Here is an 18285-nt window from a genome sequence, read left to right as displayed (position 1 = left end):
ATTTTTTATAAGTACCCTTTTTACCTTCAACAACCACATATTGTTTTCTATCGGTAAGGAAGGACTAAAACAGTTTGAGAGCTTTTCCTTGTATTCCTATTCTTTTCAATTTGTTCAATAAGATAGCTATGTCGATTGTATCAAATGCTTTATGCAGATCAATAAAAACACCTACGACTTTCTTTTTTTCGTCGAGTTTTTGTAATATGTGTTTGATGACATCAATTGCAGCACCTTCTGTTGAACTTTTTTCCTGGAATCCATATTGATGTTTAGATATTTCTAGAAATTTCGCTAATCTTTTTTTCATTAATTTTTCTATTATCTTAGCAAATATTGAAGTATTTGATATCAGCCTATAGTTAGCCGGTTCTTCCTTATTCCCTTTTTTAAACACAGGTGTTATTCTAGCGATCTTACATAATTTTGAAAAAATTATACTTTTTATACTCTTATTCACCAGAAACAATAGATGGTCTTTAATAATGGGGTACAAAACAATCAGATCTCTTGTACTTATATTGTCAGGACCTGGTGAGGTGTTTTTCTTCAGTGACATCACTATGTTCTTTTTCATCACATCTTCCCATATAGAGTGACTGGTCTTGGTCAATTTCATCAAATTTTGTTTTATTTTTGTTTACTCTTATAGTTTGATCAGCTGCATGGATGAAAAATCTGTTGAATAAATTTGCTTTTTGACTTGCATTTTTGTATGTTTTTCCTTTATATACAAAAATTGCTAGTTTTGTTTGTGTTTTGTTACTCACTGGTAGGATTTCATTTATTGCAGACCATAGTTTTCTTGTGTTATTTCTTGCAATTTTTCACTGAAGTATTTTTTCTTTTGATGTCTTATCAGATTGTTTACTTTTTATCTTTGGATTTCATAGCTAGGCTGATGTCTGGGGTTGTATGGAAACTTCTTCATTCTTTTGTATAGGCTGTCCCTTCTCATAATGTTTTTATGTATGGTAGAATTGTACCACCAGTTATTATTTTTTATTATCAACTTTCTTTTCATTGTGCATGTGCTTTTAGCTTCACTCAGAAGACCTATCAATTCATCAATGCTTTCTGGTGGTTTTTCTTGTAGCAATGTGTGAACTGTCTCTTAAAATTTTTCATTATCAGTTTTATAGACAATCTTTTTTGACTTGACAATGTTCACGTTTGTTGGCAGGTTAATACTTATATATAAGCTTTTATGGTCAGATATTGCTGTAGATTTGGTCTTTACTTTGGAATTGATATTTGTGGGTGTTATGACATGATCAATCAACGTGCCAGTACCATCTTTCTTTATTCTAGTAATTTTTTCATTTTTTATTTCGTATGAATTTAAGTTTAGTATGTCCTTATACAATTTGGTATTTCTATTGATTTTTCTGGTGTTGACATTCATATCGCCAATTATTACCATTTTTTTGTGCTTATCCAGTATTTCTTCTAGATCTTCCAAGAATTTTGGTATGTATTTAGTTTTGGAGACACGAGAAATCGCATATATTGGTATACCGAGTCCTGGCAACTCTATACATATTATGTTTGCTTTATTTATTTTCGGAGTTTTAACTGCCTTATATTGTCTGCTCTTATGAATATTGAAACACCACCACCTCGCGATGATCTACAATCATACTCTCCACGGTAGCCCTGTATACTGTATAAATTTTTGTCCTTTTCACTGAGCCATGTTTCAGTTAAAATAATTAAATGAGGATAATTGTGCTGATGTATGTAATGACGTAGGTTATCTATTTTATTTTTTGCTTTATAAGATCTTATATTGTAGTATAATATAATTATGTTTTGATCTTCTGGGTTTTTGGGGAGTTTTTTAGTTTTTTTGTATTAGTTTATTAAGGTCTTCTTCAGTATTGATTTCAATAGTTCTACCTGTTTCGGTTTTCTTCAGTAGAATTCTTCCTTGTGATATTCAGGCAAACTTATAATTAAACTGTCTCTTGAAGTCTCTCTCATTTTTGAATAACAGCTGATTTTCTGATGTCAACTCGTGATTTATGTAGATAGGATGTTTTTCTACAAATCCTAGTTGGCTTGAGTTCAAATTCGTCTTTTTCTTAGCTTCTATAAATTTCTTTTTCAATTCTTCATTCTCAAACATGACCTTGAGTCGACTATTTGCTCCTTTTCCAATTCTTTTGCATGTAACTACTTCTTTTGTAAGATTTACTTCAAGTTTCTCACCAATGCGAAATACGGTGTTGAGGTTTTCTTCATTATTTTCCTTAATCTTCGGCAAACCACTTATAATGACATCTTTGTTTAGTTTTGACTGTTCATCTTTGTTTCTCTCACTTTTCAGTACAGCTACAGCTCCTTTCAACTTTTGCTGTTCATTCCTTATTTCCTTTTTTTTGTGTCTCTACCTTGTTCCTCAGGTCCTCCACGTGAGCTATGAGGAATTTCCATAACATCATTTATTGTAAACTGTCGGTTTGTTTTATTCAGTGATTTACGTTTTTGATTTTTATTCCGTGATGATTTCTGCGATTCTTCTTCTGTTTCTGATACTTCAGATTCCTCCCCTGAATATGTGGAGTCCTCAGAAATTTCATTTTCACAGTCTTGACAAGTCCAAGATTTTTTTTCCTGAAATTATCAGCTTGACTACATCCCCCGGTAAATTGACAATGCACTTTCGATGGAACCATTTTTTGCATTCACCATCACATTTGAACTTGTATCCTTTACTGCCCAATTTTTTCTTACATTTTCCACAATTATTCATGTTGCGAAATTATTCGAAGTACGCCCCTGATTGGTGTTTACCTGTTGACTGATAAAAACAATCTGAACAACAACAGATGCCGGTCTTCCTTTTTTCGATCAGATAAGATTTTTAGATGAGTGATAAGGTCTAATTTCTCGATTTTCTGAATAGATGTTTATGAGAATCGTTCAATTCCTTCAGAAATATATAGGAAACTCTTCTGACTGAATGGACACTATTTTTCACTTTTTTACTGTAGTTAATTTCTCGACAATTTGAAGATTATCGGGACGCGAGAAATACAACGTCTACTTGCTCCTATCTTCGTACACAGTGTGCCAGATATTTTATTATTCGTCTTTTTTTGGCCATCTTCAAGATACTGTGTCTCAAACTTATTGGTGAAGAAGAGTGTAATTAAAAACATTAATATGCCAACAAGTATCATATATATTTTATATTTGTTAACAAACTCTTATACTTCAACAAATTTAACAAAAATATTCTGATAATGACAATTCCAACATTTGTCATACATGTGTATTTACTTTTGATGAAAATAATACCTCAATTAAATTTTTTCTTCTATTTCCTTTTCTTTTTATTTGGTGCAGTATTTTTGTTGGTAGGTTCTACTGCCGGCACCTTTCTTTTAAGGTTTTTTTTATTAAGTACTGTCTGTTTGCTTTTCTTTTTTTCCTTCAATCTTTTCTCCTTATGATTGAAAGGTGTAGATTCCCCAAGTGGAATGAAATCAGTTGTGACAAATGGTTTATTTTTAATGCTAGATGTTTTTGAGACGAATTGAACACATGAGTCATCATCCGATGATGAAATTATTACTTGACATGAACTTTTGTTTTTTTTGTTTCTCCTTTTACCTGATGAAGCAGAAATATTAGAAGAATCCTGAATATCGTCTGAAGAAATTATTTCTCCAAAGTCAACTTCATGCTGTGTGTATTGTGAAGAAGCAACAAGAGATTCTGAAGACTCATCATCAGGCATAATTTCTTCCCCAATATCTATGTCTTGAACTATATCACCTGTTTCGTCATTTTGATCTTCCACTGATGAAATTTCATTTACAACTTGTGACCCGCTTTCGTCACTAATTTGTTGCACTTCTTCATCATCCAATATTTCTTCGCCAACATCTATATTTTTTCCGTGATAGTTGATAGGTTCATCAAAATCTTGTTTTTCCACTCTTGTTTTCATTATTTTTCTAAAATCTTCAATTATTTTTGAATCTTCATCAATCTGAAATAAATATGTAATGGTCACCATAGATAATTAATCAATCAAAAATAAAAGAAGAAATACTCTGGTATGAATGAAGTACTTAATCTCCATTTCAAAATTTACATATTATTAATAAAAATATATAATAGGAATTGTTGAAATATTCTAATTCGAATATTATTGTGATATTTTATTTGATAGAATAATTTTAAATACGTAGTTGAATATATTTGAATGGTCAGTTATCAATAATGTAACGAATTCGCAACCCCTACGCCACTGCCTCTTTTTAGAAGGTACCGGACGCACCAAGAGCTTGATAGAAAGATCAAGTTCTGGATAGAGATGCCAGCGGTATATAACCAATGGAAGCCGCAGAGCAGTGTCAACGTAGACGACGGTCAGTGCCTTACACTCAAGTAGATATAAGTTGTGAAAATAAATTAATGTAGTAGTTTGAATAAATCATCTGTAAATAGTTGTTTATGGTTGTGTATCTGAAATAAATTAGTGTTAGTCAGAATTATTGATTTAATTAACCGAAAAATGTAACAATTGGTGTCGGGTCTGGGGTTCGCGTGTGTTTTCGAACCTAGAGTTAATAAAATCATGGACATTTCTGAGGATAGTTTTGTGGATATTCTCGTGGGAATTTATGTGGACAGGATTGTGAACATTTTTTTTGTGGCCATATTTTTTAACTCAGAGACAGAGTACGGTTCTGAGTCTATTAATAAATTGAGTATTTGCTTTTTGAATATCACAAAATAACGGACAACTCTATCCAATATCTATTTTTTATTCAAGGAAATAATTTGGCAAAAATGGAAATTACCAAACAAATAAAATCGCTGCTGCTTTTTTACTAGGCGTCATCATTATAGTAGTTATATTTCAATAGAAATACTCACCTCTATATATTCAACATCATCATCTGAATCATCTGCTAAATCAATCATGGTGAAATTGAAATCTTTATCAAGGATTTCTATTACTTCCTCTAACTTGGTCCATTCAACATTCAACCAGGTCTGCAAATCTTTTGGGAACGCATATTCCTTTGGTAACCAGTTCTTTGTCACATTCTTCAATTTGTGAGAAAAGGGAAGAAGTCTTAAATAAAAAAGACATGTGAACTTTAAGATGTTGAGGCATAGGATATGTATTCTTGAAACTAATGATATAGCTATTAATGCTAATTTCCAAAAATGACCCAAATAAAGTCTATGTTCATAAAGTATGAATGTAAGTTTACATTGTTCAATAACTGAACACAATATTTTGCCAATTCCTTGTAATTGGACTAAAATATAGTCTATCATATTTTTGGTTGGTAGAGACACTATAACTTGCTGATAATCATAGATTGGCAGAATTGACAACAAGTACTCCAATTTTTTCGATATATTCATCTCATGGAAAATTAATATATTCTTCTTAACTTTCTCAAGTCCTTGGAAATCTTTTGAATTCCGAAATTTAGTTTTCATTCTGTAAACAATTCTTGTTAACAAAGCAATATCAATGTTCAATAGATTCTGCTCATTATAAAAATTCATTCCATCTTGAAGAATTCCTTTTTTCGATCAGATAAGATTTTTAGATGAGTGATAAGGTCTAATTTCTCGATTTTCTGAATAGATGTTTATGAGAATCGTTCAATTCCTTCAGAAATATATAGGAAACTCTTCTGACTGAATGGACACTATTTTTCACTTTTCTACTGTAGTTAATTTCTCGACAATTTGAAGATTATCGGGACGCGAGAAATACAACGTCTACTTGCTCCTATCTTCGTACAAAGTGTGCCAGATATTTTATTATTCGTCTTTTTTTGGCCATCTTCAAGATACTGTGTCTCAAACTTATTGGTGAAGAAGAGTGTAATTAAAAACATTAATATGCCAACAAGTATCATATATATTTTATATTTGTTAACAAACTCTTATACTTCAACAAATTTAACAAAAATATTCTGATAATGACAATTCCAACATTTGTCATACATGTGTATTTACTTTCGATGAAAATAATACCACAATTAAATTTTTTCTTCTACTTCCTTTTCTTTTTATTTGGTGCAGTATTTTTGTTGGTAGGTTCTACTGCCGGCACCTTTCTTTTAAGGTTTTTTTTATTAAGTACTGTCTGTTTGCTTTTCTTTTTTTCCTTCAATCTTTTCTCCTTATGATTGAAAGGTGTAGATTCCCCAAGTGGAATGAAATCAGTTGTGACAAATGGTTTATTTTTAATGCTAGATGTTTTTGAGACGAATTGAACACATGAGTCATCATCCGATGATGAAATTATTACTTGACATGAACTTTTGTTTTTTTTGTTTCTCCTTTTACCTGATGAAGCAGAAATATTAGAAGAATCCTGAATATCGTCTGAAGAAATTATTTCTCCAATGTCAACTTCATGCTGTGTGTATTGTGAAGAAGCAACAAGAGATTCTGAAGACTCATCATCAGGCATAATTTCTTCCCCAATATCTATGTCTTGAACTATATCACCTGTTTCGTCATTTTGATCTTCCACTGATGAAATTTCATTTACAACTTGTGACCCGCTTTCGTCACTAATTTGTTGCACTTCTTCATCATCCAATATTTCTTCGCCAACATCTATATTTTTTCCGTGATAGTTGATAGGTTCATCAAAATCTTGTTTTTCCACTCTTGTTTTCATTATTTTTCTAAAATCTTCAATTATTTTTGAATCTTCATCAATCTGAAATAAATATGTAATGGTCACCATAGATAATTAATCAATTAAAAATAAAAGAAGAAATACTCTGGTATGAATGAAGTACTTAAGAGTCCGTTCACGCGGCGCAAATTCAGGCGTTTTCTTAACTAATTCGGTCTTGATTTTCTCAGGAACGGTAAACGCTATCGAGATGATTCAAAACAATATTGGAAGGTCTTTATCCCTTGTATGTTCGTTAGGTAATAATTTCACTTTAAGTTTCAAATTAATTGTTTTATTGACGTAGAAAGTACGATTTTCAATACCAATTTTGAATAATTTATTGTCGCTTCAGTTGATCTAAATTCGACAATCTAATACAACATGGTAATACTCTATTTCTTCTTCTTTCCAATGATATCAATTAGAAATATATTAAATCATAGTTACGCAAAATTCTATGTGACGTTGTAAATCTGTTTCAAGTGCCAGAATTGTGAACTAAAACTCGTTGCTCCTCCCTGAGGGGCGTGGCTTGTAGCTATCAGGACCGTCTTTTAGGAAATATATTCTTGAAAACCTGAATTATTTGTCACAAGCAAAAAAAATATTTTGTCGCTCATACCTGCATGTTCCTATTGCAGCATTGATTATCTTTAGAGCCATACGACCGATTTTCATGTAACTTTCTCGAATGAAGAAATGGATTCCTCATGGAAAGTTTTGGATTGGATCCAATAGTCAAATAATTACTTCGGACCGAAGGTTTCGTAGGTTTGGGAAAAAGTAAATGTCTGTTATTATGAAGGAAAGCCATTCGGATGTAATGATGACTGGCAAATTACCTTGTTTTTACCATATTTCATATAATACAAAATTTGGGAAGATCTGAAGCTCTCTTAGATTCGGTATTGTGCTTGAGGATAATACTTTGGAAGTTAACAAGAAGTGATTTCGTGTAAATTCATTATTATTTCACGATTTTATTGCCACATTAGATAAACATCAGTTGTAAATAAAGGTTATTCGGTACTCTTATGTGTACCGTATTATTTCATTGCTGGACAATTTGACAGTTTCTAGGTAGGTTCAGCATTGCACAGGTACCTGAAAGAAGGCAATTTCGGAGTGAAGATTTTAAATGGTCTATTTTTGTACCGATACGTATATTTCTACTTACTCAATGATTTTATGTAGAAATGAAGAATATTAACTATACCTGACATTAAAATAACGCATTTTCAAACTGAAATTTCGAGAATGGTATTTTCAATTTGGGGTTGAGCTATTACTAGAAGTTTTCATATCTATTTGGCCTGTGCAGTTCTTCTTATAATTTTGTTTATGTGTTTTGAATCAAACCTTTTTTGCTGGGAAATATCTTTGGATGAATTCCGAATTGTTTATATTCTGCAATTCATAGATTCTCTGAAAGAACTTTCTAATCACTCCGTTTTTTTTTCAATCAAATTTATCTAAGATGCGTTTGGTGAAGGAAATGAAAATTGGGTTTCAGTCGAAATTAGTTTTCATACGTGATATGTGTAGAATTTCGGAAACAATATGTACTTGTCCAGAACATCCAGAAATACTTGATATAAGCACATCCGCCGTCAGTAGTGTCTTGAATCCTGGTGATGGTTATGCACAACTGAAGAAAATAGAAATGATATGAATTTCCCTTGTTTTTCATTTTCACTGTAATAAAGAAAAAAGAAGAAAGAAAGTTTATTCAGAAGTAGGTAACAGAAAATCATTCAAAATTTTTTACAATGATCATAACTATAATAATTTCAAAATAAAAGAGTACACAATGAAGTATGTAATGCCTGGGAACAGATAGCGTTAAAATCTATGGAAGAAGCCGCAGCAGAAGAAGTGAAATAAGCGATCGAATGTGGAAGTATCGACATAAATGGTACACCTTCAAAAACGGTATTTTGTGATGGTAGTTGGGCTAAACGATCTTATCGAAACTGGGGAAATTATAATTAACTCCCGGAGTTCCTACAATTGTTGGGATGCAAACTGGAAAATATATGCTATAAAAATTGGAATTCATCTTCGACCGCCATGGAAGCTGAAGGATTTTGTTCCAGTTTACCTATGTACAACTTGATACAGCAAAATGATTGTCGATGGGGACAAAAAGTCTTGATAGTAGACCTTATGAACATTGTACAGTTCAGAAAATAAAATGTACCAATCATTTACTGAGGAACTACTGTAACAAACTACGAGAACTCTCGAAAGCATGTAGTGTTCTAGGGCCGTTGAAGAATGTGATCAGCAAAAATATTTCACGATGCAGAACGGCTATATTAAAATCTGTACAATTCAGAAAGGGAAAAAACGCATGAAGATAAAATCAATTTTTTGAAGATGGATATTATTGATAGCGTCAGTCATATATTTGGTGAACATAAGAATTGTGCCATATTAGGCTACTTTTGTGAGAAAAAAGTAGCTGATTAAGACAACTATATGCAAGATTTGTGACAGTTCGATATAGAGGAGAAAATTATGCAGGCGGTGAGATATTTAGCACTACATGCCAGAAGTCTCATAGAAAATGTAACAACGAACATTGTGGAACAATTCAATGCTATGATCAAAGAGTAAGAGGTAAAATAATTAATTACGCTTTGAGAAGATGCTACCAAAGTCCTTGTTAGGCAGTAGTTGTTGCAAAGAATAAAAAAAAACCGCTATACGCTATACACAAAGATATGATAGGTCGTAGTCCAGGACAAACGGTGAAGAGAATGGAACGAAGTAGTGTCTTCAAAAAGAAAAAGAAGAAGGGGCTGGAAGCTACAGTTCTCTGCAGGGCCAGATAATAATTATTGAGAAAACTGTGAAAACCCAGACATGGATGAGGAAATATTCCAATTATATAAGGCTGAATTCTTGAGGGGTTTAATCAAAACAGAAGAAGCTCATAAAGAAATTGAGCTGAAAACACGGCTTCAAATTGATTCCGCTGATTGGCATCAGCAGAGGAGGAAATTGTTGACGGCTTCAATATTTGGAAAAATATGTAAAATGCCTCCTATGTCAAGTTATTGCTCAACAGTTGAAAGCATTTCATATAAACATTTTTCTGCAAAAGCTATAGATTGGGAAAAAATAATGAAGATCGAGCGAAGCGTCTATTAGAGAATGAATTGTGCTCGAAGATCACAAACAGTGGCCTTTTTATTAATAAAAAAGGTCTAGGTCCTTCTCCAGATGGCATTTTTGAAAAAGGTATTCATTCAATTAAAATCAAATAGGACGCTATTGAAAGGAAACAAATCACCTATTTGGAAAAAATGATGATCAGGAATATCGATTGAAACAAAGTCAGAATTATTATTTTCAAGTTCAGGGACAATTAAATATAGCTGAAAGAGAAAAATGCTTTTGTCGTGTGAACTTTGAAGGACACTTTATTCATCGAAGTCAACATCGATGAAGAGTTTTTCGAAGGAAAATTTCATTAGAACTGTGTTTTACCTGTAATAATTGACCTAAGACATAGAGGCTTAAAAATGAGGATCCTCAATACAAACTAGATCTTCAGGATAAGAAAAATTGAAGAAAACAGAAGGCAATTAGAAATATATCATTATGAACCAAGCTGATTTTTTTTTAATTATAAAAAAGTACTATTCCCTGAAACTGTAGATATTTATGGAATGAGTTCATCAAAATTCTCAATGAAACTTTTTCATTTCGGATTAGATATTTCAAAATTCATTCCATTTAATTCATAAGGGTTTTTAACAATTCAAAAAATGAGGATAATGGTATATCAAACAAAGCGTATTTGAATTCTCAATTCGATATCAAGTAATTATGGAAAATAGAGTCTTTTTCAAAACCTAAAAAACAGTTCTTGTTTCTCAACTCTGTTCTTATTATAATGAAACCGTCTTTACAACCATAATCATAGGTGACCATTTGACAATCATTTCATTTCATCAAAATGTCGAAAATGCGGCTGCATATTCCGACACGCACTAGTAGAACTCGAGAAAGAAACGAGATCATCCCAATGCGTTACAAATTCATTCTATCTGGGCTGAGGGCCTAATACGGTCTCGATATTTTCACTACGATAGTCGACGCCCACCCGCTCTTGCCCCTTCACGTTGCGACCCCTGTGCTTCCCAAGCAGTGTGGTGTAAACAGACTCTTAATCTCCATTTCAAAATTTACATATTATTAATAAAAATATATAAAAAATAATATTTTTACTACGTGGAGATAGGAATTGTTGAAATATACTAATTCGAATATTATTGTGATATTTTATTTGATAGAATAATTTTAAATACGTAGTTGAATATATTTGAATGGTCAGTTATCAATAATGTAACGAATTCGCAACCCCTACGCCACTGCCTCTTTTTAGAAGGTACCGGACGCACCGAGAGCTTGATAAAAAGATCAAGTTCTGGATAGAGATGCCAGCGGTATATAACCAATGGAAGCCGCGGAGCAGTGTCGACGTAGACTACGGTCAGTGCCTTACACTCAAGTAGATATAAGTTGTGGAAATAAATTAATGTAGTAGTTTGAATAAATCATCTGTAAATAGTTGTTTATGGTTGTGTATCTGAAATAAATTAGTGTTAGTCAGAATTATCGATTTAATTAACCGAAAAATGTAACAATTGGTGTCGGGTCTGGGATTCGCGTGTGTTTTCGAATCTAGAGTTAATAAAATCATGGACATTTCTGAGGATAGTTTTGTGGATATTCTCGTGGAAATTTATGTGGACAGTATTGTGAACATTTTTTTTGTGGCCATATTTTTGAACTCAGAGACAGAGTACGGTTCTGAGTCTATTAATAAATTGAATATTTGCTTTTTGAATATCACAAAATAACGGACAACTCTATCCAATATCTATTTTTTATTCAAGGAAATAATTTGGCAAAAATGGAAATTATCAAACGAATAAAATCGCTGCTGCTTTTTTACTAGGCGTCATCATTATAGTAGTTATATTTCAATAGAAATACTCACCTCTATATATTCAACATCATCATCCGAATCCTCTGCTAAATCAATCATGGTGAAATTGAAATCTTTATCAGGGATTTCTATTACTTCCTCCAACTTAGTCCATTCAACATTCAACCAGGTCTGCAAATCTTTTGGGAACGCATATTCCTTTGGTAACCAGTTCTTTGTCACATTCTTCAATTTGTGAGAAAAGGGAAGAAGTCTTAAATAAAAAAGACATGTGAACTTTAAGATGTTGAGGCATAGGATATGCATTCTTGAAACTAATGATATAGCTATTAATGCTAATTTCCAAAAATGACCCAAATAAAGTCTATGTTCATAAAGTATGAATGTGAGTTTACATTGTTCAATAACTGAACACAATATTTTGCCAATTCCTTGTAATTGGACTAAAATATAGTCTATCATATTTTTGGTTGGTAGAGACACTATAACTTGCTGATAATCATAGATTGGCAGAATTGACAACAAGTACTCCAATTTTTTCGATATATTCATCTCATGGAAAATTAATATATTCTTCTTAACTTTCTCAAGTCCTTGGAAATCTTTTGAATTCCGAAATTTAGTTTTCATTCTGTAAACAATTCTTGTTAACAAAGCAATATCAATGTTCAATAGATTCTGCTCATTATAAAAATTCATTCCATCTTGAAGAATTGTTTTGAAATGATTGATATCTGAAAAAATAAAAAAAGCACTGCATTCAATATTTTCTGAAATATTTAGTTACTTCAAAGTTTCAAGTTTCAATATCAACAGTACACAAAGTATTAAGACACATATTAGATGACTCGGTTTTCCTTCTCTAAAATCATAATTATTCATTACAAAAGGTTAAACATTACAAAAGGTGAAACATTAAAAGTTCATGAAAAACCAAATGGAATTTAATTCGGAAAATTGGCATGAGATGATTTTAACCCATAAATATTTGTGTTAAAATATCTTTATTGTTATGTGACTCATTATAAGAGGTATATTTCAAATTAATTAATTCAAAATCAACAAGATACAACCCATTCTCAAGTGAAAAAAATTATCAATATCACCTAATATCTGACAAACTATTTTCAAATCTTAAAAGAGTTCGCCAACCTCATCATCCTGAGCAATGGAAAATGGTACACATATCCTGTTCTTCTGAAAGAAATCTTGATAAGAGCTGCCAAAACTCACTCAAAGGCGCAAAAACTTTAAAAGAAACAGGTTTTCTCGTTGAATCGATTAAGCCCATCAGTTTTTGGGTGCAAAAGGGCCTTATACGAGATTAGGCCCTTTTGCGCCCAAAATTCTGTGGGTTCAATCGATTCAACGAGAAAAAGAGATGACCTGATACTAGGGACCTCAGAATCAGAATATGAATTTTTGCATCTTGATTTGAACAAAAAACGCTGCATAGGGCGCATAAAAGGACGAAAAATTTTTGGTTTCAACCAATTCGTATGTAAAATTTCCCGCTGAATCCGAATCTGCAATGAAAAAGATGGGTTTGCATTTGAAATTTCAAAGTTGTCCCCATATCTGATGGGCCATTCGATTCCTAGGGCGAAATTACTAAAGACCCCAGTATCAGAATTCCGATTTTCTACCTGTGAGCGAAATTCCAGTTTCCAGACTTTTGAACCATTCGGTATAAAGATTTCTAATGGTATCAAGGTCACTGAAATCACAAGGTATCCAATCTTTAATGCTCTATTCATAAAATACATATAATGTATATTACTTTTCAAAATTCAGAACACACTTAAAACTCCAAAATAAAAAAGCAAAAACACGAACTGGGCATTTTAGATCTCTTACCTATAAAAACACGGGAATCAGCACTAAAACAGCTAGTACGATATACAAAATGATATGCAGGCCTTTATTGGATTATGGACATAATATTCTCAAATTCAAAAACAGCTATGAATACAATTGAAGTAGTGGAAAGAACTTGCTTATGAAAGATTACAAAACTAAGACATTCCAACAACCCACTCTACAATCAGCTTCCATATCAGACAACGAAAATAGAACCAATACTGGAAAGAATGCAAAAAATAAGCAAAAAATTCATTACCAACCAAAATAATATAAACATAATGGAGCCATTGATACACCATTACAGTAGGGCAACTACACCAAAGGCAAAGTTGCCAGCGTTGCCACTTTTTGAATATTTGGAATCAGAGAGGATAATAAATATTTTTCTATTTTTTTAAATATTTTCTAATAATATGTAATATAAAACTGGCTGGAAAACTGCAGTCGATAGCCATTTCATTACGTGTCAATACATTTAATTTCTCTCTCTCTCTTCAAAATTTAGATCCAATCTGTTGAGGTGACACCATTGGACAACCAAGTTCATAATGGATTGTAGGTGATGATTATCCATCATATCTCTAATTCAATAAAGAATATGATTTACAAATTTTCAGAATATTTTGAGTCGATTTCGAGAAAGATTTTCCCTAACATCTAGTATAATCATCTTAAGGAGAAACTTTTCTAAATGCATGAGCTCTGTAAAACTAGATCTTTTAGATCTAGGAACTCAACTACTATCTTAGCAACAAATTTTTCCATACATTTATAAACTTATAATAGAGAAACTCAACACTGAAACACCCTATGAATTTTTCATGAATATTACCTGCTAATTATTAATTAGGGTTTGAGTGGAAGAGCAGGGGTGTATGGCTTCATCACCATCTGAACTCCGCCCTGTGATTGATTTTTTCTGATGTTTTTTTTTTGGAATTGTAATATTTTTTATTCACTTCAATAAAGGCATTATTATTATTATTATTATTAATTTGATGACTACTATCAAATAATGGGGTTTAATAAAAAATTTCTGCAGTTCAGACTACGGAATTAAATAGAATGTTCTAATAATGTATTATTCAAAAAAAGATTAGCCATATTTGTAATGTAAAATTGCAGGTTATCTAAAACATGGTTCTGATACATTATGGGGGTTGACAGCAAATTTCTGAAAATCTTAAAAACACATGTTAATGATTTTTTAATATGGCAACCATATCATTGTTCAAAATTGATTCACCTAAACATTGCACATAAATTAGCCAAATGAATAATTTTCTAGGAAGAAAAACTGATTTGAAAAAATCGTTTTTAAAAGTAAAAGATTTTATCCATATCATCAGAACTGTTTTGGATACTTTGTAAATTGTAACAAATGTTATACAGTCGATCACTTTCTAACGAGACCTCAATTTTCTTCAAACTGATGGCTTGAACTGTAAACGTTGTTGATAGAATAAAACCTTTTCAATCTCATACCAATTTTCAGCATTCCACTTTTAATCACTCAGGACATATATTAATGATAATTGATGGAAAAAAAACTATAACCCTCACGAAGATTTTTATATATACATATATATATATATATATATATATATATGTCTTAAAATTATTTCAAATAGATCTAAAAAAAGTTATGCCAAGAAGTATATTCAAGATGAGTTTGGATGATAAAATAATCTACTCTGGATTCTCATAATTTGATCACACTCTTAAGATTAAAATTCAGTATTTGTTATGAAATATCGTTAAAACATCACTTTCCAAACATACAATTTCAATCTTTTATTTGAAAAAAATTTAATTACCTAAAGAAAAACGAAATTTTTAACACTTGTGATACCTTATCAAAGTTTTGAGGATTGTTTTTCAAATTTTTTACCTTGACTTTTAGCATTCCAAAACAATTTATTACAATAGTTTCCGAGCTGTGGACAGAATAATTTTTAGTCAATTCAATTTTAAAATAATAAACAAATTAGATTAGTGGAAATTAGTTTGTTTTATCATTTTATGTAACACTAAAATTTGAGTATCTTCCAGTAAAGCAACACTCGCCACTATAGAAAACAGAAAAACTTTTATAGGAACATATGTATACAATTCCAAGAATTCCGATGAATTTATAAAACGTATTACCATTGTTTGAAATCTCAATGTTTCATTGGTTTCAATTGTGTTATATAATAATAAACTTTTGGAATCGGTTCACAAAACAATACTGGGTCTTTATGAATGATTATTGTACTACATTTGGCCAGATTTATAAATGTTAACTCTACCTACTTGGACCTTTTGATCACATTCGAAGTAGATGCTTATGGAATATTGTGTTTCCCTCAACCAACTGCGATATTCCAATCATTTTGAAGACCCTGTATTTAACTAATTCAACTTGGAATGTAGAATCCAAAAATCAAATTGATAAAAATTCATCCGTCCGCAGCTGGGAAACTATGTGTTGTTGTGAAAATTAATATAATATTAATAATAGTTTATTACATAAACATGAATCACAGAGGCTGAAGCCTGTACGCGATATATCCAATTGTTTTTTAATTGAGTTGAACTACTTAGATTCCAAACGTTCATTAGCGTTATACATAAATATCCAAATAAGTAGGTAATAATTGAACATATGAATTAGATCTCTATTCAATATGAAAAATATAGAAAGAAATTGTCTATATTACAACTTGTCCGTTTAATGTTAGTTACTTTGTGATGTTTATTAAGGATGTTTATTATATATTTTCAGGCTTGAAAAAGGGCACTGCCCGAAACGTTGCCATATGACAATTCTATAACAAACAATAAATATTCAGTATTAACCCTGAAATCAAATTTCTCCTTACAATTAAAAGCGAACAGGGTAAATTTAATTTAATAAATCAATAAGTTATACATACCTATATCATCTACACTCGTTTCGTATAGGTATGTTGGAGGAGCAAGCATTTTTCTTGTGTTCCAGAATTCCATCTTTGATGTCTTGGATTCTTTGCAACTAAGTAACGAAATTAAAACATAAATCAGTAAACAATGAACAGTTCAACAAAATTTACCAAGTTAACCTTACAATAGATATTCTGTTTACTACTTAGAGCATAGAATATATCAAATAATTTGACAACTTTGTGTCTAATCCTTATAAATAAAAATAATAATAATAATATAAAATATATCTGTATGATATATTTAGTTTATTTTGTCTTGGAATATATTCCAATTCTAAAAATGACAAATTCAATAATCAACCAAAAGAAAATTCAAAATGACTAAAACTGTACAAATTTACTAAACAGTTAACAAATTGAATAACTAAATTAACGTAAAGACAGACGTACGTTTCGAAATTTTTAATAATATAATAATAATATAATGTTTAATGTTTTGTATTTAATAATACAATTTTTCTTCATCAGTGCCTTATGGTTCAACAAAATTATTGAATTTACAAACTCACCTCTTGTATATCTATTTCACAAAAATTGAGAAACTACAAACTAAGTAATGGTGGACCGTACCGTACCTAAGAACTAAGGACTAAACCTAAGCATTCAGTCATCAGCAGGGGGGTGAAACCACAGAATACTAAATATGAAACCCAGTGTGGCCATCTATAGTAGAAATCTACTATTAAAGTAGATTTCAGGCCACCCATGGTAGATAAATTTTTCATAGTAGATTTTAGTAGATTTCTGCTTTGTTTATCTCTTAGGTACTAGATGGCAATATTCGCAATGAGTTTCAGTGGTTTCAAAATTTGAAACCACCAAAACTCTGGCTAAGCCAACATCGAAAAATATTCGCACATTTCGAAATTTGCTAAGCAAATGCTATGTTTGCCATTGCCTTATGTTAAATGCGAAAGAATATTTTCTCTAATTCTGTGGTTATTCCGTTCATTCTTCCACATCTTGTAGAACAAAATCGTGCGAGAATATATCAGAAACGCACAGTTTTCATGGTTATATTTTATTATTCTATGTTGGTACTCCGAACTTTCCGCCACGGCTTTATCTGTCAATTCATCAATTTGCCTTGAAGAAATCAGTTCAGCCAACCAACATTTTTCAATGCAAAAATTACTAAAATATATTTATGGGAATATTTCATTAATTTCAATGAAAATGCAATGAATTAGAGAAAATAATGTATAATACTCGTACAGAAGGCTCATTCTACCACTCGTTCATTCCAAAACTCGCCACTTCGTGGCTCGTTTTTGAATTTTGAACTCGTGGAAGAATATCAATGCCTTCTGCACTTGTATTATAAATAACTTTTCCGAAATCAATAGAATAAAAACAAAAGATAGGAATAGATTCATGAACAAAATGTTGCTTCGAAAGGGCCAATAATATGTTGAGATATATAAATTTACTTTATGTGATAATGCTATGAATGAATAAGACGTTATTTATTTATTTATTTTATATTTGGATCAGTATTTTGTCAGCTTTAAATATAATTGATGAATTTTATGGAAAATAGAATATGTTTCAAATAACAATGTATTTCAAGATTTTTCATTTGAAAAAATGGTTAAAGAAACCTACAAAAACAGTATACGCTGCTACCCTTAGAATATAGATTATTAATGTTCTAAGCTCGTAGTAGATTCGCTTTTCGAAAGATGTATTTAGTATGCTGTGGTCATCAGTGGCGTTTATGCACTCTCTCGTTGGTTGGTTCTTAGTTAAGGCATGCGCACGTGCTCGAACTACTTTCTATTTGTTCTACAGTCCATTCAGGAATTATCTTATGTAAA

General features: G+C 31.3%; 1 protein-coding gene across 3 annotated transcripts; it reads right to left on the bottom strand.

Annotated features, from left to right (window-relative positions):
* Positions 1-556: 556 nt before the first annotated feature.
* On the bottom strand, positions 557-17117 carry LOC123680698. 3 transcript variants are annotated; one of them, XM_045618732.1, is made up of 5 exons: positions 16978-17117; positions 16421-16518; positions 12344-12373; positions 4894-5546; positions 557-4000 (listed from the first exon to the last, which is right to left on the bottom strand). In XM_045618732.1, the coding sequence occupies exons 2-5, from the start codon at positions 16491-16493 to the stop codon at positions 3323-3325; spliced, it is 1434 nt and encodes a 477-aa protein (XP_045474688.1). In that variant the 5' UTR covers positions 16494-16518; positions 16978-17117; the 3' UTR covers positions 557-3322. The 3 variants fall into 3 exon arrangements, with proteins under 3 accessions (XP_045474688.1, XP_045474686.1, XP_045474687.1); XM_045618730.1 differs by lacking the exons at positions 557-4000; positions 4894-5546 and adding an exon at positions 5577-6715 and having other exon boundaries at positions 11691-12373; positions 16978-17116; XM_045618731.1 differs by lacking the exons at positions 557-4000; positions 4894-5546; positions 16978-17117 and adding an exon at positions 5577-6715 and having other exon boundaries at positions 11691-12373; positions 16421-16606.
* Between the last annotated feature and the right edge of the window lie 1168 nt (positions 17118-18285).

The sequence above is a fragment of the Harmonia axyridis genome, chromosome 5 (genome assembly GCF_914767665.1).
Source record: "Harmonia axyridis chromosome 5, icHarAxyr1.1, whole genome shotgun sequence".
Lineage (NCBI taxonomy): Eukaryota > Metazoa > Arthropoda > Insecta > Coleoptera > Coccinellidae > Harmonia > Harmonia axyridis.
The sequence above is the reverse complement of the archived record's forward strand: the minus strand, read 5'-3'. Positions and strand labels throughout refer to the sequence as shown.